The following is a 27851-nucleotide window of genomic DNA, read 5'->3' on the forward strand; positions in this document are numbered from 1 at the left end:
TTATTAAATGGTAACATGGTTTATTATATTTCAATTATCACAGTCAATCTTCATTTCTTAAAGAAACTCCAGACAACGCCTCACATAATCACTTGTAATGATAAACATGAACTGACAAAAACAATACACACCAACTAAGTCCTGACTTCCCGATATACTTTAGAGGAGGTTACCAGGTAAATGTAAACAATTCAAACCTGTGGTAGAACATGTTCTTTCCCCAAAAGGGGACAACCATTTGATATTCTGGGCAGTCCTTGGAAGATTCCTTCAGATCAAAATATCTTTTTTTACCATTTTAATTATTAAATATTTATTCTATTTTATACATCAAATCAATTTTTTTTATATTCAAATATGTAAGTGCATGGTGTTTGGATGAGAGATATTGAAAGGATCAAAATATTTATCAAATTCTTCCAAGCCCCCTACCCTTAAAAATCTAATAGTTGTCCCCTAAATACTAATCTATATGAGAAAGTTTTTATTTTCATGGAATTGTGTGCTTATCTGTTAGTCAATCATGTACCTCCAGTTGCTGAAGATATGCATACATTACTTCATTAGATTTGAATCTACATGATTTTTCAGTGGAATGATACTTCACCAGATATAAATACTGACAAACTCTCACAAACTCATCAAAAATCACAGACAACCTTTAATCCATGGTGACTACTTCAAAAAAAAAATATAGTATATTAATTGCCATGTCCATGGTGGAAACTAAAATCAAGCAACTGGCAAAATAATACAACAGACCATGTTAAAAGTAAACTTAAAGAATGGTATAATCACCTCGTGTTGCATTTAATAATAACTTTATAAAAATGTGTGAAATAGATAGTATTGAATAATACAAACTGAATTTCCATTTTTTGAAGAAAAAAAAAAGAACTTGCCTAATATTTTTCAACGGTAAATTTTCCTAATTTTTCTTAAAGATATTTACTTTAAAATGTCAACTTAAAAAAACAGAGAGACAATGGAGCCTTAATGTAGTTGATTTTCTGTTGGGAATTTTGACTACTTTGTGAACTATTAAAAAACTGGTATGGAAAATTTCTTAAAACTTGTATGTAAACATTATCTGACATGCCTTTATATTTCAAAAAGAAATTTGGGGGTCACCAAACTTTGTTCTTGTAATATTAAAAAAGACTGAAATTCCCTGTTGCATTTCTTCAGAACATTATCCCACTAATTATCTCCCCCTTGAAAATGATTTTTTTAAAACAAATGTTTGTAATATTACTTTACATAGTCCTATGTAAAAAAATATTTTTTAATAATTTAAAGATAATTTGTTGTACATAATTTCAAACACTTTTTCATTATTTAAAATACATACTTCTTTATGATTTTGCAAAATGACAGAAAAGAATGCTCCATTTACCTTAAAAAAAATTTTAAACCATGTTACATTACATATATTTTAAATAAAATTTTGTTTCAAAATTAGCAGGAACAATAAATCTACAAAATTACACTGATATGACAAAACAACCACAACCAAGCAACATACATAAGTAGTATTGTTTTGGTATGAATAAAATTAACAAAACAAAAGTCGGTGTCAAAATAATTTGCACTCTTAAGTTGGTCTCCATCACCTGATGAACTGGTGAGTTAAGAAGGAGAATTTCATGGGTATTTGAATCAATATGTATGATAGAAAGTTAAAATCTTCTTCACATCGTCCAGTTTACTACCCAAAGTAGTTTAAGTAATGTTATCCAATCAAGGCATGACCAGTTAACAAATTTACCCACTTAACAGGGTACAGATTTTTTTTTTTTGAATGGCAAAATTTAATGCTGATTTAGCAGCATTGTAATTTCTACACCCTTAAAAGTGAAGTGTTTAAAGTATATATTTTGAGTTATTCTCCCTCCAAAGGACAAGGAAAGACCGGAATTTAAGGATATAACTTTTCTTACTCCAAATAGCTTAAATGGATACTTGACACCCTGTCAGTTTTGAATGATTCTTAAAGCAAAATTAAGTCGTTTTAAAACAATGCTGGAAGACTTATTCTATTTCATTCTCAGATTTCACACATTGAAAGTAAAAAGATATATTAATCAAATTCGCCATCATCACTGCTGTCAGATTCTGGAGAACTTCCTCTTGTGAACTTGTTAATATTATTAAGTCTGTCGTGCAGCAGCTTCAAGTGGGAATCACTTGGCACAGAAAATTTAGTGTCACTAGTCTTATCTGAATCTGTGTCTTCTTTGTGTTTAACTGGTCGCAGCTTAATTCCATTTCTAACCATCTTCAAAATATTTTCCATAGGGTCTGTTGCTGTAAACAAAAGAACACTAAAATCAGAAATAATTGCAAAAATAAATAACTCACATTTAGCAAATCAACAGTTAGAATTTTTCATATTAATTAAAAATCAACAAATACATACCTGTAGTTTTTTTTTTTTTATCTCACAGTATGATATACCTGTCATAATTTCTGAAATAATTAAGTAAATTTGATTTTCTGTGTAAAATCTAAAATAATACTAAATAGTTTAAAATTATTCAAACTAAAATGACATAAAGCTTAGACCTCTAAATACAAGCTTTGCAAATAAAATTTCAACAGCAGATGAAGGTACGACTGCATGATTTTTTTACTATCATTTCTCTTCAATATGAGTTTGTCTTTCAATCATGGTCATTTTCTTCACATTCAAAGTGCAGTTAGTAATATAAATATGTATTTTTTTTTTTAATTTAATGTGCAAAGTGGAAAACAAGCAGAGTAAAATTTCTGTTTTTGTAAAAAGTTATAAAAATAGCAAAAAAAAAAAAACACCTTAAAAAAAGTAAAAAAAAGGGCAAAAAGTCAAACATGTCTTAAGAGATTTACACGAAAAATTGTTCTCCTCATACTGAACACGTTTACATTGTCAAAATTTTGCTTACCCTAACAGTTTAAGACATAAGTGTGTGTGCAAAAAACTGATATCTGCCCCATATGTTCTATTTTTAGTAAATGTGACCATGTTTTTCAGCAGAAAAAAAATCTCCACATCAGTTCTCTGCAGAGTACTCTAAGGAACATTTTTATCAAGTTTGGCTCTCATTGGTCCAGTAGTGTCGGAAAAGAATAGTTTTGAAAAATTGTAAACACATCAATGGACGAGAACAATAATGGCAGACACCAAGTGATGGCAATATCTCATGTGGCCATTTTGGCCAGGTGAGCCAAACTTGGGGTAAATAAATTCACTGAAAAAAATGACCCAATTTTCTCAGGAGGCACACTGTTTCCCCATTGTGAGATACATAAACTAACTATTCCCCAAATTTAAGAGACAAGTAGAGTCCCTACTAGATGTCAAAGTGAAGAGAGAAGCTGATATTGGAAGTGACCACCAACTGGTAAAAGCTATGATCAAACTTAAAAAACTCAGATCTACTAGCGAAAAAATATCGCCAAGAATGCGCTTTAATATAGACAAAATAAGTGACCCCAGAGAAAAGAAAGATTGCACAGTCAAGCTACAAAAAAGATTCCAAATGCTCAAAAATTTGGTAGGAGATACAGCAGATGAAAAGTGGGGGAAATATCAAGGATTGTAACATCATGTAGTGAAGAATCTATATGCTATAAACAGTATAGAAAAAGGAAAGATTGGACAAGACCTGGAATAGAATAGAACACAGAAGAAAGGCCATGAAGAAACTAAATGATGCTCAATCTAGCAGGCTCGAGGAAAAATTTCAAAAGGAATATAGTGGCATACATAAGGATGTTAAAAAACTCAAAAGAACTGATAAAAGGATTTACACTGACATCCTTGAAGAACAAGAGGCTCCCAGGAGCCTGAATCTCTCACCTGGTTAAATTTTGCCTTTCAAGGGCAATAAATTTAACAAGGAGTTGTCCAACAATTTTGACTCAAGAAGACTTTGGTAGGACTATCATAAGAATCATTATAGCAATTGAAAGTTTCTATCTATCATAGTTTTCAAGATATTGGCTGAAAACTGTAAAAAAAAACCCTGTCATTTTTCATCTTTCAAGGGCAATAAATCTTACAAGGAGTCATCTGACAACTTGCATCCCTAAGGCTTCTGTAGTCCTTATATAATAAGGATCATTTCAGCAAACTGAAAAAATTTGACTTAACCTACTGTCTGACCCCTATGTTCTATCTTTAGTATGTTTTTCCACAGATAAAAAATCTCCATGTCAGTTCTATGCAAGATACTCCAAGGAACATTTATACCAAGTTTGGTTCCAATTCATCAAGTAGTGTCAGAGAAGATTTTTGAAGGAAAAAATATTAAAAATAGCAAAAAAAAAAAAAAAAAAAAAAAAAAAAAAAAAGTTGAAAAAAGGGCCATAACTCCAACATGGATTAGGTCTCACTAACCACTTGCAAGTCAAATGGTCACCCCTATGTAGTACAAAAACACACTGAACCTAGATCTATGCATTGTAAGTGCATTATTTGTGTTTGATCAAAAGTAGTCAAAATAAAGCTGAGAATGTGTACTTTAAAATCATATTTGTAATTACTACAAAAGTGTATGAATATTGTTTACATGTGTGAGTAATTTGCCTCCATGCTGTCAGTTAGCAGAAAAGGTAAAAATGTGGATTTTCAGTATTATTTATTGAAGTTAATTTTATGAAGAATTTATATGATCATCATACCATTAATATAATGATTTTGAAAGCCTTATTTTCCAAGCTTTGCAATGGTATGCAACTTTAAGATGTCATTTGTTCTGTGAATTCACAGTGAGACTTAAAAAATTACTTGTTTAACATGTAAAGTAATGGAAACATTAGAAGTGGTTAGTGAGACCTTAACAGATCAAAGCATAAATTTGACCTTCGATGGATTTAATCATGCTGGACACTTTTACCCTATGTCAGAATTTGTCTAAACCAAATGGTATTGGAGATGTACGCAAATAACTACTGTCTGACCTCTATGTTCTATCTTTAGTAACTGTGGCCATGTTTTTTGATGGATCAAAATACCCTACAAGGATACCCCAAAGACCATTCATCCCAAGTTTGATTCCAATTAGTCAAGTAGTGTCAAAGGAGAAGATTTTTTTAAAGGAATAACATGAACAAAAGTAAAAAAAATGTCGAAAATGGGCAATAACTCCAACATGGCTAAACAGATTAAAATGAAAATTTAACCATTTATAGATCTCATCATGCTGAACAACGATTTTAGAGATGTATGCAAAAAACTACTGTCTGACTCCTATGTTCAATTTTTAGTAACAGCAGCCATTTTTTTGACAGATCTAAATACCCCACATCAGTTCTATGCAGGATACCCCAAGAAGCATTCATACCAAGTTTGATTCCAATTGGTCAAGTAGTGTCAGAGGAGGACATTTTTGAAAGAAATAACATTAAAAATAGCAAAACAATGTTGAAAAAGGGCAATAACTCCAACATGGCTTAACAGATTAAAACAAAAATTTGACCACTTACAGATCACATCATGCTGAACACTTTTACTCATATCAAAGAGTAATCAAGGGAACCAAGGTTATAGCGGTAATCAAAAGAATGCAATCCAGGGACAAAGACCAGACATGGAAAACAGACATACACAACAAAGAACACAAAGCAACCAAAATCACACATACAAAGCAACAAAAGTAAATGAGCAACTCGGACTCTAATAAAAACTGGGAGCATGGTTTGGCTATAACTAAAGGTTTTATACATAGAGCAGTAGAAGCTGGAAACAGAATGTAGCAAGGCACACTCTTCAAAACAAGTGTGATATGCAGAAAACACCTAATATCCCTATTAAAGATAAACTTTGAAATTTATTTATATCTGGCCAGGAAAGACGTTGGGTGGAGCACTTCATTGAGTTTTAAATTGACCACCACCTCCTGAAGAATCTAACATTTATGAGCATGAAATCAAAATCAACACTGAACCACCAGAAATTCCTGAAATAATATCAACCATAAAAAGTTTGAAGAATGGTAAAGCACCAGGCAGTGGCAACTTGAATGCAGAACTTTTCAAATATTGATACCACCTTGAGTGCAAATGTTTTATATCCAATTTTCAAAGACATCTGGAATGAAGCTGTTATACCTAAAGTTTAGAATAAAGGAACCATCATCAAAATACAAAAAAGGAGCATTACATGATTGCAACACCTGGAGAGGAATCACACTTCTTTCCATACCAAGTAAGATCATGGCAAAAATTATCATTAAGAGAATTTCAGAAACCACTGACAGCACTCTCAGGAAAGAACAAGCAGAATTCCCCAAAGGAAAGGGTTGTACTGCCCAGATTTTCATACACAGACATATTATTGAACGATGTACTGAATGGCACAGACAACTCTATATTAACTTTATTATGGAAAATAGTAAGATCTTATGGTATTCCACAACACCCCATTAATCTGATAAAGACATTTTATGTTAACTTTGAAAGCAACTGTTGGGAATTCAGAGATAGTCTTCCAAGTAAAAACAGCAGTTAGGCAAGAATGTGTCATGTCATCGACCTTATTTATCATAGCCATCCACTGAGTTTTACAACAAACAATGTCTGACCCCTCAAGAGACATCAGATGGAGAATCTTTTCAACCTTAGAAGCTCTTGATTTTGCTGATGATCTTGTCTAAATATCACTAACTCAACAACATATCCAAGAAAAAATAAACAGACTGCAAACTTTTTCCAACCAAATTGGCTTACAAATCAACACCAGAAAATCAGAAGTCATGATTCTCACCAATTCCAACTCAATAGTACTAGTGAATGGACAAACACTACCTCAAGCAGATGCATTTACTGTACATATCTTGGCAATACATTTAGGGTAGATGGTGGTGCTGCTTCTAACATTAAACAACATTTGTCGAATCAAGAACTGCATTCAACAACCTGCAGAATATATGGAAATCTGGACAGTACGCTACACACGTCAAATTGAAGCTATACAAGAGTTGTGTTATACCTACCCTGTTGAATGGTTCTGAGTGCTGGAGAAAAACCCTCCACCTTTCATACAAAGTGCCTAATGACGATCCTTTGCATAGTTTGGCCTAATAAGATCACTAATAAAGACATCCTTCATAGATGCAATGCATAGACTTATAAGGATCTTTAGAAGAAGGTGGAGATGGATTGGACACATCTTGAAAAGATCAACAAGACCTCACGAAAACAGCCCTATTCTGGACACCTGAGGGGAAAAGGTGCAGAGGTAGACCCAAGATTAAGTGGTGACGTACCATTGAGTTGGAAATGTGCAAACTAAATAATTCATGGGGAAGTTTACAGAAGATGGCCAAAGACAAGCAGATTTAGCAAACTTTTGTTGCTGCCCCACATGCCATTAGACGAAATGGGCATTAATTTAGTACTTTTCTCAGTAAAATGGTCAAAATTTCCTAAAAGTAAATGTGAAATACACCATAATTTAACTATACATATATTTAATGGTTCAAAGCATTATGTAAGACTTGGAAAAGATTTGGCTTTTAAAGAAGTTTTTTTAATATTATCTCGAAACAAAAAGTGTAACAGATAAATAAATGAGGGAGGAACAGACATGATGATAAACATATACCCTAATGCTGGTATAAAAATATCACAGAGTATATTTGTCCAAAAAAGATGATATGTCTGTACATGTTTAAACACTTATGCTTTGATTATCACTGTAAATCAAAAGTACAAGTGCACTTTACAATTTACAGATATAATCAATATAAATACCTGTCTGTTTTTCCTGAACTTCTACATGTTTCAGTTGTGATTTGCCAGCCAGTATTGTCTTTAGGTCTGGTGTAGTACTCTCCTGTGTGTCTGTTTTTCTCCCTTCTTTAGGTGTACTCTTCTTTATATTCAAAGCTCCACCAGCAGTAGGTAAGGGTATTGATGGTGGGGGAGGGGGAGGTGGGGGTGGGGGTGGAGCTCCAGGGGGAGGAGGGGGAGGGGGTACTGATTGAGGGGGAAGGGGAACTGACTGTGAGGGAGGAGGCTGTGGTAATGGGGAATCTCCTCTTCCATATTGTGTTGATGGCGATTTTCCTTTCTCAGATGGCAAGGAAGGTTCTTTCTTTGATGATGTTTCAACCTTTTTTTTTTCCAGTGAATACCTCGGTTTAGGTGCTGGTTTCTTTGACTTTGAAGGTATTTTGATAGTTTTTTCAGAGTTTGTTAGTGGTTTAGATTTCTTAACAGGAGGATCTGATCTTTCTGTGATAACATCTGATGTTACTATAGCCTTTAGTTGACTAGGTGGCTGGTATCTTGGAGGTTTGATTGTTTCTGGAGTTGGGTATTTCTGAAATTTATACAATATTCTTAAGCAGACAAACTTGATACACAATTTAAATCCATTTTTCCCAGACATTTGTGTTATTTTCCTTATATTTTTTTTTTTATAGTTTTCCTAAACACAAATTAACTTGCAATTTTCAATCTCAAACCATGAAAAAAGGCCTTTGCAAAAAATGTCCTCTATGCAGTAGTTTTATTTTTAAAGATTTTTTTCTAGTATTTACAGTGAAAGTCAAAGAAGAGAAACTGATATTAATACACTAATTATTAATCAAAACATACTCCAAAAGTTCCATATCAATATGATCTTACAATTTTGTGAACCTTGATTCTATCTATTGCTTTCTTTCTCTCCTCATCAATAAAATCAGATTTCTTGTTTATTTCATCTTTTTTCTTGTCAATTTTCTGTAACAAAAAAAAATTTCGTGATTGGTACAATATACCCTTATAATATATGCAAACTAAAACTTGCCTGTAGATAAACTGAACAAATCATAACTAAATCTTATTCTACTCTATCTTGCATCTTAAATGCCACCTTATGGAGTTGGTTGAATCAACTATAAACCTTTTCTTGTTCTATGACTTGTAGATATTATATGTTATTCAGGATGTTCACAGAGAATATAGGCTAATATTCCCTGTAAGCATTCTATAAACCCCGAGTTGTAGGCAAATGGTATATAGAACGGCGACGGGTAATATGTGACCATATCTCCTGTAAAGATCCCAAATAACAAAAATATTCTACTGGAGTGTCTTCTAATCTGTTTTTGTAACTTTTTTTATACAAATTGGTTCACATCATCAATGTCAAGCATATGGTCATTTTTCTTGTACTTAATAAATCCTTATTCAAAAAGACATTGACTTCCCATATAATTAGTATGATTGGATACTTATTTTAACACCACTTTCATGAAAGCAATTAGTGCCGTGGTTAACTTCCATATTCCTTGGTCTACCACTGGAGTATAGTTTCATATCCCCTGTGAAGCTGACCAGTGAAATTGCTGGATTATATGGCACATTTTTCTCTAGTAGAATATAAATAAATTCCCAAACAATATCATTGTTAGTAACTATATTTACATGACATAAAAGTTTGGAAGATGTCTTTTTTATAGTAAAAAAATGTTCAATTCCCTTTATTATCCCTCTGATAACAAGAAAGTGATATTAAGTATATATTGGTATGCTGAATATGATGTTTTAGAAGTAAACAATGAAACAGACTATACACAATGGACTATATACCGTCTGAATAGCATGATGCTGTTTGAATTTTTCTTCTTCCTCTATCTTTTTCTCTTTCTTTGTTCTTCTTTGTCTCTCTATTACACTCTATAAATTATAAATAAAGGATAGGTAATAATGAAAATCAGTCATCCATTTCACAAATAACAATTACTACCAATGGCCTAGCTATAAAAAATTATTTATATACTTGTATGCCCACATGCCACTTACTGTGAATGTTAGTTAACATGTACATTCCTTGCAATGAAATGCATGTGCAATGTACATGATTTCATCATCTAGCTATGCCACTGACTGCCTTTTTGTGAAGAACATAATGAGTACCGGTATTTCAAAGATATCATTCATTTCTAGATTGCAACCTATAAAAATCTGAAAGAGTGTCAGTACATGATACTAGAATCCTGATCTCATGCAAAAATAAATCTTGATTAGATACTAATTTCCGAAAATGGTTTACATACTGAACTATTAAACACAAGTAACCTCTGACTTTTACTAACTTTAATCTTATAAAATGCTGATGTACTGAAAGAAAAAAAAATAGTTTGTTATATAACTAATCAATAAAGTCTTTTTAATTGGACATTACCTTTTTATTTCTCAGTTTAGCTCTCCTTTTATTGATTAATGTAAGCTTTTTTCTAACTGAGTTTAAATCACTATTGCTATTGAATGGTGATATTTCATCTTTGTCTTCGTCTGGACTCAGCTCTGAACTGTCTTCAACGGCATCATAGAACACAATCTCTTCTTCCTTTGCTATCAAGTTGTTGTCAAATAAAACATTGAATTGTAACAGTATAAAAGGTCATAGATTGGTTTCAAGTATGCTTCTTATGTCCTAATTCATGAAGATTCTTTAAGAGTTCAGACAAGAAAAGGCAAAATACTTCATTATCTGAAAGTATTTAAATTCAAAAGAAAGTTTTGTCAAATGATAAATATCTTTAAAAGATTCCATGATAAATTAAGCTTTTTTTACATTTGTTTCTTTGCAATGTCCTGTTGTTCAAAAATTTCTCTTTGTAACAATAGATTTGTCAACCTTCCTCGCCAACCCAACCCAGGACTTGATAGAAAGCAGGAATGGCAATACTGAAGTCGATAAAGGGTGCAAATTTACAGATAGCCACACTTAAATCATGGGTCAAAGTGACATTACATGGGCTTACAACATGACATGTATGGGTAGATAAAATAATGAAGAGGAATTATAAAAAAATATTTCACCTTTCAAAGACTTCTTTATGGCTTCCATTTTGGTCTGACATATTTTCTCCTCTTCATCTAATATTTTCATCTGTTGTTGGAATATTTTAACCTGCCATTCATAAGCTTTAGCCTCCAACTGCTCCAGCTGTTTCTGTAGGTTTGGAGACTCATCAAGGCTTGCAATCTACAAAAATGTGTATATGATGTTAGTCAGCAGTTACCAGATTGCTACAAGTAGCAATATGTTCCAAACTTCAAAGAAAATGTGAAACCAACAAGGTAATAAAATGTCAATTATTGAAATGGCAGCATAAGATGGATATCAATACTTCTACAAAGCATGGAAATGACAAAACATCTATTAGTCAATGCCCACAAATAGTACTCCAGCATCCAAACCAGTTATCAAATCCCACACTTTTGATCAATACCCCTTTTTATGGGACCTTTAACTGAGGTTATATACCAAATAACAAGTGGCTGTGACATTCAGTAAGTCACTGTTATAACATGTGAAATAAAAATTTTTCTTCAGATTATCAGAATAAATTGTTTCTTAGGGCTCATCTCAATACAACCACAAGGTTGAACCATGAATAGTTGAGGCAAGTATGGACACATCATTCAAAGTTATCAAGAGTTAAGAAAAAAATACTTGTTTCCTTTGTGACTACTTGGCTCAAGTCACAAACCCAAATATCAATCCCAGTCTTCCTTTCGCGGTATAGAATATTAAGAAATATCAGCAAAGATATCCATATGCTTTTATTTGATGTTTAGGCTCCTTTTTTGCCCTAATCTATAACAGTTGGGCCATATCCCCCAAAATCAATATCAACCTTCCTTTTGTAGTCTGGAACCTTATTATTAATTTTCATAAAGATCAACCAATATTCAAGTTATTGCACGAAAACCAAGTGTCTATGGATGGCAACACAGATGAAGACAAAATGGATGACAGCTGTGCCATACTATTCTATGTCTGCAATTCACCTCTGAAAAAGAAAGTCCCTAAATTGGAAAAAGATTTAGGTGCATGCATATCATATTTTTTGGTAACATATCATATTTATTTTCTCAGAGATATTACAGCTTGAATTTTTATACACCAAGAAAAATCCTTTTGTAATATTAGTTTATTGGTATGCTACATCTTTCACGATTTTAAACTACTACATACAGAACATGAATAAGATGATTGTTAATTTCAATTCAAATTTCCTCTTGATTTTCAATTGTAATTTAATGAACATGTTTGATTTCCTTATTATTTTACAACTGGACTAACAAAAAATTATAAGGAAGTCAATACAACAGTCAATTTTTGGGACTTTTTCCCAAAATTACCTATCCAATTTCTTCCCTAAAAAAATGTTTGTTTTTGCTTTCATAATATAAAAATAGATGTGGTATGATTGCCCATGAGACAGTCATCCATAAAAAGCAACAAACAATTTAAGTTTGATTCATTAATATGAAGATAGGGAAGGTGGCAACACACTTCATCATTTTATGGTAACCAATCAAAGGAGAACAAAGCTACAAAAATCCAAATTAATCTGATTAAACTGACCATAAAAAGGAAAGAAATGTCACTGACCATATTATTTAGCTTTATTGTATACATGTAAAAGTTCAATGTAGAACCTTTCCCTAATATCATGCAAGATTTGTATACAAAATATTATATCAAATTTTAATATTTTCTTCAAAATTCTACTTCATAGAATTCACTGATATCAAGTATACCAAGAATTCATAATATAAAACTGACAAATTTTCAGGATAACATATAACATATGAAACTTTGACAGGTGCACATTATTCACAATCTCCTGTGTAGAAGGTATATATACCCACTATTTCAAGGCTTTACACTTCTGCCACATTCTGTGCTAAACCCCACTTCTACTTCAATTTTTACACTACACCAGAAACAGTTTTGTGGATTTATAATGAATAGTGCTCAAGCCTAGAAATTTTTTTCACTTTACATAGCCTATACAACGGTAAGCTGAAGGGAGTGGTATATATAGTAAAAGCAGGAAGTGTTATAGATCTGAGGAGGAGATTGATTGTTTAAATGACTTTTAGCAAAGAAACAGCCCTTTCCATAGTTGAATAGAACACCTAATCTAATATAATGCTTTGCAGGGTGTACAATGCAACCGTAACGGTCAAACCCTGAACATAAGGGGCAAGTTTGGACACACTTTTCAAGCTTCTGGTTGTGATAAGACACTGACACAGGGTAAGAATTTGACCAGACTTCAAATGGCCCCTTCTGGACCTTAATTCCTAAATGGTTTCAGTTGCAACCTCCAAAATGAATTTTTAACTTCAATCTTAGTTCCCTTGACTACTCTTCTTTTTGAAGTATGACACATTATGGTACAATTTTAAAGAGATCCATTCCCTTACACTCAAATTATCATCCAGATATCAGGAAAACACTTGCTTCTTGTCACTTTTTGGTCCTGATTCCTAATTAAATGAAGTCATAACACCCATAATTACCTCAGGCTTTCTTTGGTGGTATAACACCTTGTGGTACAATTCATGAAAGATCCATTTACTTCCAGTAGTGCATGATCTTTAAGTAGATTAGTACTTAATAAGGATATTAACTTGTTTTAACATTAATACAGTGGTATTTAATGCATTAAAGTAAACCACTTTAACTAACTGCTACATTTGTAGACAGATATATATAGTTATTAACTGGGACAATAAACAATCGTAAATTTTTGCTTCATTTGATACCATGATGGTGTGATGAATTTCTCCCAGGTAACAAGGAATAACAACTAAACAGTAGGATTAAATCTAATTGATTACTAGGAATAAGATAATATACAATAATTGCAGGTTAGTAATATACTTTTCACATTTTGATATTTGAAATCAATACCCATACTATTAAGTGGCTCACATCAGTTACATCAAAATACACGGTAAAAAGCTATTTTGTCAATTCACCTGTGGTGTCATCTGGTTTCTATATCAATAGTTTACTTGATGAAGAGTGGGACACTCAAATAAAAGTTGTATTTAAACTGGGCGTAAACTGGAAATAATCTGCATTTTTGATAGTTTTGAACCAAACCTTATTAAAAGGTAAAAATAAAATAACATCCCACTTTACATTTGAATGATTTCACTTTTTATCCATCAACTACCATGGAGAGAGACTTTAGTTATATTGTCAGTTGTTAACATATTGTGGTTAGTTTAAGGCGTTGGATGGATTTTAGCCTTTAATATTTATATCATTAATCAGTACTGGTAAGTCAATTTTCTTAGTTAATTTTCTTTCTTGTTACAACACTGGTGTAATTCTGCATTACATATTCTAAATCTGTGAAGTTCACAATTGTGCATATCTTCACAGTTCATCTTAAACTTCAAAGGAATTTTCCTACTGCTATAATACATTTACAAGGGTTATTTATATGTTAAGAGAGCAATGTATCTGCTGTTGGTGTTGCTGATGTGTAAAATCTAAACCTTGACACAGTTATGCCTGCCAACAGAGGTAATTATTTTTCTAGCATTCCTCTCTCAGTACTGACTGAGATCTACAGTAATCAAGTATTTAGTGTTCTTGCAAGTTGTAAGACTGAAACGTGTGAACTTAAGCAGGTCAGTTTGTAATATTTGATCCACAACTGGTAGGAATACAACTTTTAAAAAAAAAAAATTGTAATACAGACTATATAATTATGCCAGGTATTACAAGTGTGAAACTTTATCTAGTATTAAATTTAACAGAATCATATCATATTAGCTGTGTAGATGAGAGGTTAAGGATTTTCAGGATGACCATAACCTCATATTACTTACAATTTCTTAAATTTTGATGGTTGAGAGAATACTGCTGTTTCAAAGAATAAGACATTTTATCACTGTGAAAACTGCATAACAAAAACACAAAACATATAGTCAATCATCAATTTAAATATGCAGTAACAAGTTGACCTTGACACTAAATCTACTAATTACATTTACAATGTAGTACAGCTATAAAACCTTCTAGTTGTAATTACAGCTGTCATACAGATGTACTGCTTTTAGCCCAAAGTATAGGGTAAGTATGTTTGAGATGTGAGACTTGCAAGTGGCAGTTACCATAGTCCACACAATATAAACTATTGGATCTTATAAGTAACAGCTAATATATTGACACTTTCTTTGCAGACTTTTCATTAAAAAATAAAAAGAACAGACTGATATTTAGAAAGAACAAATATGGGATCTGGTGAAGGTTCTGGAGAAGGGAAAGGAAAGGCAGATATATGTCCAGGAATATTATGGGCAATATTGTGGTTCTTGATTCTATGGTTCCTAGCATGGCCTATAGCATTCTTCATTGCCTGGCTGTATGTTTTCCTAATACCATTCTCTGCCTGCATAGAACCACTAAAAGGAGTATGTGAAGCTATATTGAAAGTAGTAAACTTGCCATTAACTTGTGCTGAGAACATGATTGGCATGAAACCATTGTGTGGATAGATTGCAATAGAATTTTTCATTCAACTGGCTGCCATAAATGATTGTATAAACAAATAATTAGTCATTTTTTTGTAAACCAAAATATTATATTTATACTTATAATTGTTTTTCATTAAATTTCTTTAAATTTATTACAATGAATGAAAACCTTGTGATGACAGGACTGTAACCTGTCTAATTAGTTGCATGGTGTACTGAGTTTGTGTCAGGTATTTGAAAAATGGTGAAATTGTACCATTTAGTATACACTTGAAACCATGACAACCTCTTTTATGTAAGAAAGCAGTGACCAAATTCTACGGTGGAGTTGGTTACTACCTTTTGTATCATGCCCTAGCTTTCATGACAATTTACATCACTATGAGGCAAAAATACTGATCATCAAAGGATATATATTGTACACATGTAAACCACTACATGCATAGAGTGATTAGATCACTTATAGTTCTTATTACATGTACTTGTATTTACACCATGACTGTACATAATGATTCATAAAAGATAAAACTTAGTTACCAACTCCAGTAGTTATTAAATATATCCAATTTAACTGTCATCTAAACCTCATGATATTGTTTGTTTGTTTGTTGGGGTTTAACGCCCAAGCAGCAATACTTCAGCTATATTCAGGTGATGAACATGAAGTGGATGATAAAATGAACATGAAATGATGATGAAATGAAAAATGGGATGGGACACAAGGATAATGAGGTTGAAAAATTTTGATTGCCACAGGAAATAGGGAGAGGTGGATAGGGTCAGGCAATTTAGCCTCCTGTGGCGGAGCCCTATGGTTCCTACTCCGGGAGAATACCACAGTAGGGTTTTTAAATGTGTGAGGAACGTGGCATCTTTCCCAACACGGTGCACCACTATGGTTTGTGGTCAGGTTTTCCGTATCATAGCCTGACAACCCCAGCATGTAACACACCAAGGGTACCCCATTCCACCACCTGGGGCACACAACCCAGTTACTCTGTGGGCAGAGCACCCTAGCCCCCGGCTAAGGTTCCGAGCCCTATTTAGTTGCCTTTAACGACAAGCTCAGTGCTGCTGCAGGCCTATTCTTTTGACACCTGGACCTGCACGGGTCTAAATCTCATAATAAATGTTGTAAATTTTACCATTAAAAAGATTTAATTTTTTTTTATTAGGGGCTTTACCAAATGCAAACAGGAAATCTCCTTCAAATGCCCTAAGAGTTTCATATTTAGATTACATCACCATAGCATACCCCTAACATTGTAAAATTACCATAAACCATATAGATAATCAATCACTTAAAAATGCTTGCAACAATGTAAATAGTTTTAGAAGTATGTAGAGAAGATATAATGACTAGAAAGTAGGTTTCTTTAACAAATATACAAGCCCATAGGCAATAAAGTCAAGTGGTCTGATACTGTATCCATATAAATAGAGTAATATTTACCATGTTTACAAAATATACTTGATTAAATCTTGCATATAAGTTATGTACAAATGATACACTCCGAACTTATCACATTGACACCTTGAAAGGTATGTGAAAGGTATGATACCAAGGTTCAAAGACCAGTTGAAATGAGAATGACAGCGGAGAATAACCAATGGAGGACAAATTTTTCTCCCATTGATTGAAACCTCTGATTGAAAACAGAGTAAAATTGAGAGAAATTGTTAGTGGCCTATATGCCTCATAGGTACAACAACAAACAAGGCACAAGTCAAGTAACTCAAGTCTGATATAAGTAAATATTGAATTATCTTACAATTACCCAAACCTTCTAAACAGAACTATAAATTCTTTATTACCCTTTCAATAAATATGCATCAATATAACATGAATTCCTTAAATATACTTTTAAAATCACCACTAATACAATTTATTCTGCTTAATAGCAAATACTGAGTTATGACTTTAGAAACTCCTTGAATATAGTTTTGCAATATTCAACCCATGTAAGAACCTCTCTGCAATCATCTCTCCAAAACTTCTCCTTTTTTCTATAGATTCCCATTATTATGCCCTTCCAGATCAACATTTTCCTTTTTTTCTACTGCCATATCTTATTTTACACCTGTTTCCTTTACCAACAATAAAATAAATATTGATACTTAATTCTGCATTGACATTTTTCTCAGTCATCAATATGAAGCATTGATTTTACAGTAGACTTTCATTCAGAAAGGAAAGGATTTTACACCATGCTAAACAGCTTCACAGTTCTAGTGATCAACCAACTGTGACATCTACAATGCATTATTTATATAATACTTGTTGATAAACTGGTCAATATCGTGATATTTAGACTGCCCACAGGACAGGGGTATTGACTAAGACAGCGATAATGACTGAACAGCAGGTGACGTCATTATTGTTGTCACAGCCAATACCACTGTCCTATGGGCAGTCGAAATATCACAATATTGACCAGTTTATCAACAACTATAATGTTTATTTCATTGAGGAACCATGTCCTCAATTTTTTGTTTGTTTCAGAAAGCCATGCAAATCGTGTTTCTGAACAGATGTGCAGCTCGCCATATTTACTTTGACAACTGCTCACGAATGCGTTTAAATAAGGAGATGTAATTCTAAACTCGTAACTGGGCATTAACATGATAATGCCCTTGGGGGCATTAACATGGTGTGTTAATGCCCAAGGGCATTATCACATCATGGAATTGACTGGTAAAACATTTTACTGCAGATTAATTAATACCATGTGAAAAGGTTTTATCCAATTGAAATTACTGATTTTTCACTGATATGAAATAATGTAGTTTAACGACAGACACTTTTAACATGCTTAAGAGCTTGCAGCAGTTCAATAAAATTACATGTACAATTTAAGACATGTTAAAGTAAAACTGTCCTTATAAGGATTAATACCATACATCTGTTTAAAAGCAAGCAGAAAACTGCTTTGAAACAATTATAGGTAAAATAAAACAAAATGCTTCACAGAGTTCAGCTAGATACGACCACAGAGATTGAACCCTGAACAGATTGGATAAATATGGATACAAAATTCAAGCTTGATACAGCTCTCTATTTTGACTTGATTAAATGTATAACACAGGATAATATTTTATCTGGAATGAAAGCAAGCAAATAACTTAAATACATGAACAGGAAAACAAACAGGAGGACAAAGTGCTTTCTATACAACCTAAAACTGTTTCAGTTGGGTAAGATGAACAAAAATTAAAGCCTAGATCAAAAGAAATAAACACAATCAAGACATTTGATGGAAGAGATTTGAGTTAAAACCCCATAATGGGAAAATTGCCCTTTTTTGTATGAATTACTCCCATAACCTCAAAAATATAAAATCCAAAATATAAAAAAAAAAAATCAAAGGGAGCTTTCACTAACTGAAATAATTTATTGAACGAAGTTTCATGAAAATTGCTTGCAGCAGTTTTGGGTTATACATCCACCTTTCTTATGAATAAAGTCCAATAACTCAAAAATAAAATAACAGAAATTTATAAAAATCCAAAGGGAACTCACATTAATCAAAAGAAACAATTTACCAATGTTTCAAGAAAATAGGTGCAAACCAATATTGAGTTATAGTTTGAAAACTGTGAAATTGCCCCCTTTTAATGAATAAATTCCCGTAACTCTAAATCATAAAATCACAAATTCTCAAAAATAGAAATGGCTGCAAGGGATTTTGAGTTATTGCCCGAAACAGAAAATCACCCAAGTTTTGTACAAATAAAATCCCATAACTCAAAAAATGAAAAATTGGAAAGCTCACATCAAACAAAAGAAACAATTCATCAAAGCTTCACAAAAATTGGTGACAGCATTGTTGAGTCATAGTGTGAATGATGGACTCAAGAATACCTTGATACAACTTGTCTTTATAAAGACGAGCTTATAATATATATATGTATGTATTAACCATGGTCAAAATAATTATTGTTCACTTCTTGTTACAATGAGCTGCCTAAAATTTTATTGAAACTGAATTCCTGACAACATGCACATCTCCATATAGTAATCTAACACTGCATAAAGTTTCATAAAAATCCTATGAGTACCTGGCAATATAAGAGGTGTTGAATTAACTGTTATCACATAGATATGTCTCGCCTATCACACATTAACTCTGTTATTCAATACTTGGTTGATGGTAACATTGTTACTAATTCCATATTTTATGGACAATTTATATCAATACAACCATTTGACACCACCAAATATACAATTCCTCAGGAGTAGTTTATGGTTTGCATATATAAAACTGTGAAGCAGTGATGTTTCAGTAGTATAAAATTTCAAGGTTAATAAGCTGTGACTGTGCAGGCATATGCAAAAATAGTCCAATCAATTTAGCAAAGTTTTGCCCTTAATCTAAACAAATTGCAACAGAAGATATTTAGGTTCTAAGCTATAGCATTATGACAAAAATAAGCACAGAAAAAGTCTTAACTAAATCTAACAAGAGGAAACCTCAAAATAAGCATTTCAAATTTCCTATGGAAATTAACATTGGAAATGGGAGACAACTCTGCCAAAAATGGGTGGTTTAAGAATAAAATTTGACTAGAGCAGACAATTTAGAATGGATTAGAGGATCATTAATAACTTAAAAAGAGTTTTTCATATCGTATACCAAACAACAACTTAGATTTAGAATAGTAAACCATGTGTCCATTTCGAGATAATGACGTTCAAGAATTCCAATTTTGATGAAGGTATGGCAACTGATGGTACAATTTCAGAGATCCATTGAATTTCTGCTTAGAAATGCATAAACAAGTAAAAATATATGACAGAGACCAATTTATTATATGCTATGTTATCAAAACTTGAAACAATAATTTTTTATTCATAATTCATGCTAATATGTAATGCATGTTACATTGGTTATCATACTGAGTGTCTCAAAATAACATTAAAATTCTAGACAATGAAAAAATCTTCATTTCACATATCATTGCTGGGTCTATTTCTAAGCCTAAATCCATGAACACTGCATAAATCATTTGGAAAATATTCCCTTAAAATTTGAAAGAGATCCTGAATCACTATTATAACCTATCCCTCTATCAACTTAGGGCCCATCCACTAATCACCTTGTTAATCAAGCTTGGATCAAGCTGCACATCTACTTGGAACACAGCTGTGTTAATCTAATCACAGCAGACTGTCACAAGTTATTGAATAATTGACAATATACCCTTTTTTTAATCAGTGAAATTATCAACACTAAAAAATTTTTATGATCATGAACACGCTGCAGTGGCAACTATATAAGCACTGCTGCCAATTAAAAAAACTGCAGTTTCAAGAAGATGCTGCAGTGCCGCAGGGCCATATTAGTCTGGGTAGTACACTGCTAAAATAGTTTTTGAATTATAACAAACAAATAAAATATTACATGTTAGACACGTATATCTGTATCATACGAAAATTTCAACCACAGCACATGTAAACAAAACCTTTAAAATAAAATCTTGACACTTACTTCTTCTAAAACTTTGTCTTTTTCCAACACAAATAACTTCTTTTCACTGTGCAGTAGGTGAAGTTTCTCTGCACTTAGATCTTCTTGTATCCTAGAAAATATTAATCTTTATATTTTCATTGTATTTTTTAAACTTTTTTATCCATCAATGAGTTTTTCAAGCCAGAATGTGGAAACTGGAGAAAATATCTAATATTATATCATGTGAACAATATTCTCAAAAAATTACTAAAAATCACTTTTAACATATAGAACTGTCAATGAGTTATCTCCCCTTGGCACGATTTAGTGCTGAGGATAATTATTTTGAATATACATGGTTTGTGAAATCAGAAAATATTACAAGATTATTTCATGAACTGTAATTTTTATGACAGTCTTTCAACTAAAAACAATTCAGACTCATATTTCATTAATTTTCCCTATAAAGATTATATGTGCCTCTAAATATTAACATACAATGCCACAAATCTGCGCCACAGTTTCTAGTTCAGAGGTGCATTACTTTTACAATAGAGGTATTCTTAAATTATTAAATTAAACACTTTGCTGGTGCAGCTTGAAACAACCACAGAAGTTGAACCCAGAACAGCTGGGACAGGTAGTGACACAACATTCAAATTTGATTGACCGTTTGACCAGATTCTGACCAAAGTTTAAGTAGTCAAAGAACTTTAAAATTATGAAGACAAACATTAAAAATAAGCAATTCAAATAAAGTTGAAGAAAATGCTTATTTCTGACACCTTTCTAGTCCTCCATTCCTGAAAGGTAAGGGCCTTTAAACCCATTTATGGTGTGGAATCTATTAATATAATTTCATAGAGATCCATACACTTTTGATTGCCCAGAAACAAGAAATATGTTTATTTTTTGTGCTTCATGGAAAATCAGTGTCAATACACATCAATTACATTTGTATGACACAGATGAGGACAACAGCATACCATCATATGATTGCAATTTTTATTCTATTGTATTCAAATATAACTTATGAATGTTGTAGAATTCAGTTATTATTTTACCAACCTAAGTAGTCTTTCAGCTCCAATAAGTTCAAATGCTGTTTTACCATATGATTTCTTGTCTTCTGTCATTCGACTGAGCATTGCTACAAAATATTTAAAGCAAACATAATACACATGTATAAAGTTTGTGCACGCTTACCGTATTTACAATATACATTGTATATTCTTTTGCTTTCGTTGCATTCCTGGGGAAGATATACGGTATGACTTTAAAGGTTGTCCTATTGCACAGGACAAGTGAAACTACTACTCTTACAAGTTAAATTACACTTGCCTGGAGGACAATCAAATCTTATTTATTTTTCAACATAAATTTACTAAAGGACAACCTAGATTTCAATTTGGACAAGTAGAATTTTCATCAACTTCCATGATAGGACAAGATTCATAAAATGTTCATGTCATACACTGAGATAGGCCACTGAAGATAGGGAGGAAATGTTTTTATCTTCATTAGCTGCATTTGCTTAAAAGTATTGACATCACAACAACTGCTTTGGCAAGATAATGTCAAAAAAGACATTGATAGGAAATAAATCTTGATGTCTATCATGAATAATACACTTAATTTCTCCACTCTCCACAGTGGAGATTGTGTGAGTGGAGTCAGTCTCTCCACCACACACAGTGGTGTCACCATTCCAAAATATGTCTGTACTTTACTCCTCCTGCCTTCATACCAAAACATATTAAATGACTCTTGAAGTTTAATAACCTTTCAATTATATACAGAAAAAAAATTCAAAGTATTCTAATGAAGCAGTTTTGCTTTGGTGGAGATACAGAGGAGTCACAGTGGTGACTCCAGGGTGAAGAGTGGAGGATTAAATTTAGGTTGATGGAAGTGTACATATTTACGAATTCTTTTAATACATGTTTAATGCAGAAAATGAGATATGTTCCTATAACCAGTGAAATCTTGAGAGAAAATTTTTTATCTTTCACTTTGTTCTGCTGCACTCCACTCAGAATCAGAATTCCTTAAAATAAACTCAAGAAAAAAATCAGACAGACTTCCTTAAACTCATACAAAAAATCCAAGAACATAACAATGCGATATTTTATGAATCAAATTAATTTCAATGACATGCAGAAGACATTTGCAATGTTACTAAGTCCTAGTTTTAGGCATATTATACCCTTTAGATTTACATGAAATCAGAATGAGGAAAAAGTAAGCAACAAATTATTCAATCTAATGAGCAACAAATCACAAGGTTAAATGTAAATTCAGAAAACTATGCAAATATACCAGTACTTATATTGCAAAAAGAAAGCACCGAGCTGTAATGACAACAATTAAAACTCTAATTTACATTTTTGCATTAAATGATTTATACACAAATTATACAGTTATACTATCATATTGCCTGACTAAATAATGGCTTCATACCTTGGTATATCTGACACGTTGTTGTGTAATAATTGATATACAACTGTTGAATATTTCCCATTGCTTGCTCCAATTGTTCTTGCCATTCAGAAAACACCTTGGCATAATGTTTCTTTATTCTATTACCAAGGTTTGAATTCTCTAATTGTTCTTTTGCTTCAGCAACTTTGTTTCGAGCTATTGCTTGTAAGTCAAGAAACGGCTGCTGTTGGAAATTATACAGTGCTGCTAATGATTCATTTAATTTCATCACAGCTTCATCTTCATTTCTATAAACATCCTCCATGTCCAGCATGTTACTAGCATTAGTCCGTAAAAATATCACATTTTTTAATCTGTCTTCACATTTTTTAACCTTGTCTTCAAGACTTTGCTGTCTAAGCTCACTCATATTGTCAAAATACTCATTTGTATCCGGTTCATCAAACAATGTTGTCATTAACAAGTGTTCCTTACATATTTCCAGAGCAGTGACTAAATACCTCTCTAGTTGATAACAAATCCCATCATAATCATAATCTGGACCATTATAACCAATATATGCCCACAGAGTATTAGGTTCATCAGGTAATGGAGGTAAATATGGCTGAAGTGAGGGACATACTAAACACATTATCTGATGAACTGCCTTTAGTTCACTAAAAGAGAATAATCCAGTCCTACTCTCACTATCTTCCACATCACTAGCTACCCTGTTGTGTTGGCGACATGTCACAGCAACTTTTCTGTTCACACTGTTCCAGCTTACCATGAATATATATCTTTTAACAGACTGGTTTTCTGTCTGAAACAAGTTTGACTTTACAGGGACCCAGTCCTCTAAACTATCCATTCTACAAGTATCTTCCATCTTTAACAAATCACTGACATTTGATAAGCTTTATAAATCAGTAAAGTATTTGTTTTTGTCAAATGACATCAATTCTGCTTAAAATATTCTGAAATAATAAAAAATTAATATGTTTTAATTTCATTCATTAATCTTATGGCAATGTTCTGTAATTCCCACTTCCTGTCATCTTTTTAACACTTTTTTATCTTCATAAGTCATTTATGTTGTGGTAAACTGCTTTTTATGCTTAAATGATTCAGAGAAAGTAAAAAATTTAAAAAATACTGACATTTAGCTATATCTTAATTAGAGGCCGAGGGAAAGGATTTTTCTTGGTTTAATAAATATAATAAATAACTACACTTGACTTCAGTGAATTAGCCATTGAGCACTTTTAAGTACTTCTTTGTCTAAGAATTGGGCAAAATAAGTATAAGGGGTGACACATGAAGGAAAAAAACACAAGAGATTTTAATGCATGAACGAAGAATTTATACCTGATAACCTCCAGAAATAACCTTCGAAAGGTTTGTAAAATTTTCCTTTTTAAGATATTAATAGGTCAAATTCAGTTGAAATGCACTATGGAATATCGGTGGAAAAATTTTCCTTCATTTTTCCTTATATAAGTAGTCAAAAAACATCTACATCACAGATGCATCCAGATAAACTTGAATAGCTTCTCAGTTGTTTTCTTGATATATTTAATATTTTTTAAGCAAAACAGACCAAATTGAAAATTATGATGTGTCACCCATTGCTTGATTCTTACACAGAAGTTCTTAAATATCATTATTTGTAAATTCATAATCCAATAATTCAATAATTTTATGAACAGACAGATGAACCAAAGAAGACGAGAATCACTACATACATGTACCCTGATTAATTAAAAAGAGATATAAAGTAGTTATGAACAGGACACGGTTTGACATTAAAGATTGTCTTTTTGCATGGAATAAATAAATCTAACATTGAAAATTATAAAAATGTGCCCTTTACTATATCATTACATGAAGAAATCCACAAGTATATTATTGACACGGACTAGAAATACATGGTTTGTGTTGAGGTTTCTGTCCAAAAGGTGACAAGGATTATTCAAGAAATTTGAGCAAAAGTAAAATTGCTTTATTGTTATAGTGGGTTAACCCCACTCTGATAGTCAAAATATTAAGCCTCTGATATAAATTCAAAAGAACAATTGGACAAGTTTTGTTTCTATACACATAGCCTGGATATCCTTCTATTAAATGTCTAAAAAAATATTATGATTGTAAATGACTTACATATACTTTGGAAATGGATGAATGGCAAGGGTCACTGGCTGCCATCATTGCTTTTGTTTCTTTGGTCATGCATGCATTTAATTATCATTTAATTTTTAATAATAGTGAGGTATAACAGACCATTAATCAGCTCTGTTTATTTTATTGCACGTTGAAAATCAATGTTGAAATATGAATCTAATTTTAAATGCATAAACACATTTTTAGGATACACAGTAAATCACAATGGTGAACTTTTAAAAAGAATAATACACCATATATCGAATGTTGAGTTGTTGAAATATGTTAGTAAACTTGGTGAGGGCACAACATTTTGTAGGCTTAAACTGGTGTGAAGCTGGAATGTCAATTAACTGCTAATAATCCTGTGTTTCTGCATTTGTGTAACCTACATGTTTAATAAGTTTCTTAATTTCTGTTCTAACAAGGGACTCAAACCTTTCTGAAATGATTTTTAGGTGTGTTTTATTGTCATACCTGTCAACCTTTGAAACAGCCCACGAGGGAGATTCCCCCCACTCCAGTGACACTACCTCATGTGGAAGATTTTTATGTAAATGCAAATTTTTATTATTTTCCAAAGAAATTATAGTAATTTTTACCAAAAACGGTAAACCTCCCACAAATTTTACATTTTTTTGTGCACGATTTTAAATTCTTCATTGACATTGTGAGAGTCTTAACAGGTATGAATTGTGTAGCATTTTTTCAAAAGTGGCCAGATTTAAAAGGGGGAGAGTTGTGATCATGTCAAAGTTCTTTAACTACATCACATTTTTTGGGGCCTGTCCCAAGTCAGGAAATCTTGGCCTCTGTATGTATTGTTTTGTTACTTTTATGTTGCTGGGTATATGGGGGCAACTATTTTGCTGTACATTTGTATATTATTGTTTTGGGGACAGCTGCAGCTTGTCCTGTGGTGTGAGGTGTTCCTGGTCATTCAATGAAGAGTTGATATTTTTCATCCCGGAGCGTTTGTTGTCTCTTTGAGATGTTCACCATATTCATTCTTGTTATACCTATTAACCTGACCTTGATGACGTATTATCCACAGGCCCAGGCCCCTGTTCTTTGTTACAAAAAAATCCAAATTTGTGATTGCACCAAAAATATAAATGTACAAGAGATTTGCAACTAGTTGAAATTTCATATTAACATGTGGATCTTGTACTTACTTAATCGACAATAATAACTTGACTTTAAATGATCATAACTGAAAAAGTATTGTGAATACTGAAATAAAACTTTCTAGGATATCTATACTTCATGTTCAAACTACATTTTTTTCTTTCTACCAATACAAACAAAAAAGAAGTATTGAAAACAAGTTAACCCCACCCCCCCCCCCATAAACTTTACAAAAAAAAATAATTCAAATTTCACTATAACCTATTACAACTTTTTTGTTTCAAAAGATAATTATCAAATAAAATCTTCAGTTTCCCATTTGTATGCCTTCTGGGCCACAATTATTTCAGATCATTTCATCAAATGGGAAAAGTAATTTAATAAATAAGTGGAATGGTCAGGGAATCTATTTCTTCGCCATGTAATAATTTCATGGATAATCTGGCCAATTAATAAATTTCTTATCAGTGTATTACATGTTGTATATGTCTCTGGTTGCACAAATGTCAAATCGTTAAGATAGCATTTTTTTTGTATTACATTGATTCGCTCATAGGGTATTTACATAGAAATTAAAACACTATATTTTAAAGCAGTTTTTGGCATGACATGGGTTGTGCCCATATTTATTTTACATACGATGGAAACATAACTTTTTGTAGGTTTAAACACCTGGAGCTGGCATATCATTTAACTGCTAATAGTCCTTAGTTTGTTCATTTGTGTTATTTATATTCAGTATCTTTATTTCCTTGTAACAAGGACTCCAACCTTTTTGAACTAATTTTAAGGTGTGTTCAATTGTGTAATATTTTGGCCTTGGTGAAGCTGGACTGACATTTTCATTGCAGTGGGGTTTTTGTTTCTCCAACATATACACCATACATATTCTTATTATATATTATTGTTATTTCATAAAAAGCTTGAAATGATTCGAACTAAGCCTGATGCTGATGTTTAAGATTAAACAAAAACAAACAAACAGAAATAACAGCTTGCCTGCCATCTCTACTACTCTAGCATTGATCATTGGTGTAGAATGTTGACATTTTTGTCAGAACTAAATATAGAAAATTAAGTCGTTGATTTATAAAATGACAAACAGTAAAACAGCCATCAATATTACACATCAAAATTCATAATAAAGCTATTCTTGATAGTTCACCCAAAAGATCTTCAGGTCGGTTTAAAAATTTGTGTTTTCTATTCCAAAAAGTAAACAAATGTCAAAATGAAAATAATCTCCTTCTGCAAAGCGTTTTGTATACGTCCATACTAAATTTCGGAACGTTGACGGAAAATTTTACACGGAATTCGTATAATTTTTTTTTTTTTTTATCTTGATATCTCTACTAGCAAATCCTATCAATTCTTTTTCACGTTTTTTATATAAATAATCGAGAAAACAATTCTATTACC

At 32.2% G+C, this 27851-nt stretch overlaps 1 protein-coding gene and 1 long non-coding RNA gene across 5 annotated transcripts; one reads left to right on the top strand and one right to left on the bottom strand.

Annotated features, from left to right (window-relative positions):
- LOC148622327 (junction-mediating and -regulatory protein-like) lies at positions 1-27689 on the bottom strand. Of its 4 annotated transcripts, none has more exons than XM_088572161.1 (10): positions 27598-27689; positions 23184-24121; positions 21792-21873; positions 20763-20853; positions 10801-10966; positions 10160-10329; positions 9565-9651; positions 8617-8712; positions 7738-8308; positions 1-2307 (listed from the first exon to the last, which is right to left on the bottom strand). In XM_088572161.1, exons 2-10 carry the CDS (start codon positions 24031-24033, stop codon positions 2081-2083), a joined length of 2340 nt encoding a protein of 779 aa, XP_088428287.1. In that variant the 5' UTR covers positions 24034-24121; positions 27598-27689; the 3' UTR covers positions 1-2080. The 4 variants fall into 4 exon arrangements, with proteins under 4 accessions (XP_088428287.1, XP_088428288.1, XP_088428284.1 ...); XM_088572162.1 differs by having other exon boundaries at positions 27559-27689; XM_088572158.1 differs by having other exon boundaries at positions 27432-27689.
- Positions 13374-15425, top strand: LOC148622328 (uncharacterized). Its single transcript, XR_015920624.1, has 2 exons — positions 13374-13650; positions 14980-15425. It is a non-coding gene; the product is annotated as an uncharacterized LOC148622328 (long non-coding RNA).
- Positions 27690-27851: the final 162 nt, after the last annotated feature.

Source organism: Perna viridis, chromosome 3 (genome assembly GCF_037379345.1).
Source record: "Perna viridis isolate PV_CMFRI_1.1 ecotype Kerala chromosome 3, ASM3737934v1, whole genome shotgun sequence".
Classification (NCBI taxonomy): domain Eukaryota; kingdom Metazoa; phylum Mollusca; class Bivalvia; order Mytilida; family Mytilidae; genus Perna; species Perna viridis.

What these genes read in the sequence shown, in the direction of transcription:
- LOC148622327 (XM_088572161.1), bottom strand. Translation starts at nt 24,033, where the DNA reads ATGGAAGATACTTGTAGAATGGATAGTTTAGAGGACTGGGTCCCTGTA. An exon ending in AACGTGTCAGATATACCAAG is followed by an intron (nt 21,874 to 23,183) that starts GTATGAAGCCAT and finishes AATATTTTGTAG; the next exon opens with CAATGCTCAGTCGAATGACA. An exon ending in AAGACAAAGTTTTAGAAGAA is followed by an intron (nt 10,967 to 20,762) that starts GTAAGTGTCAAG and finishes ACATTTTTGTAG; the next exon opens with ATTGCAAGCCTTGATGAGTC.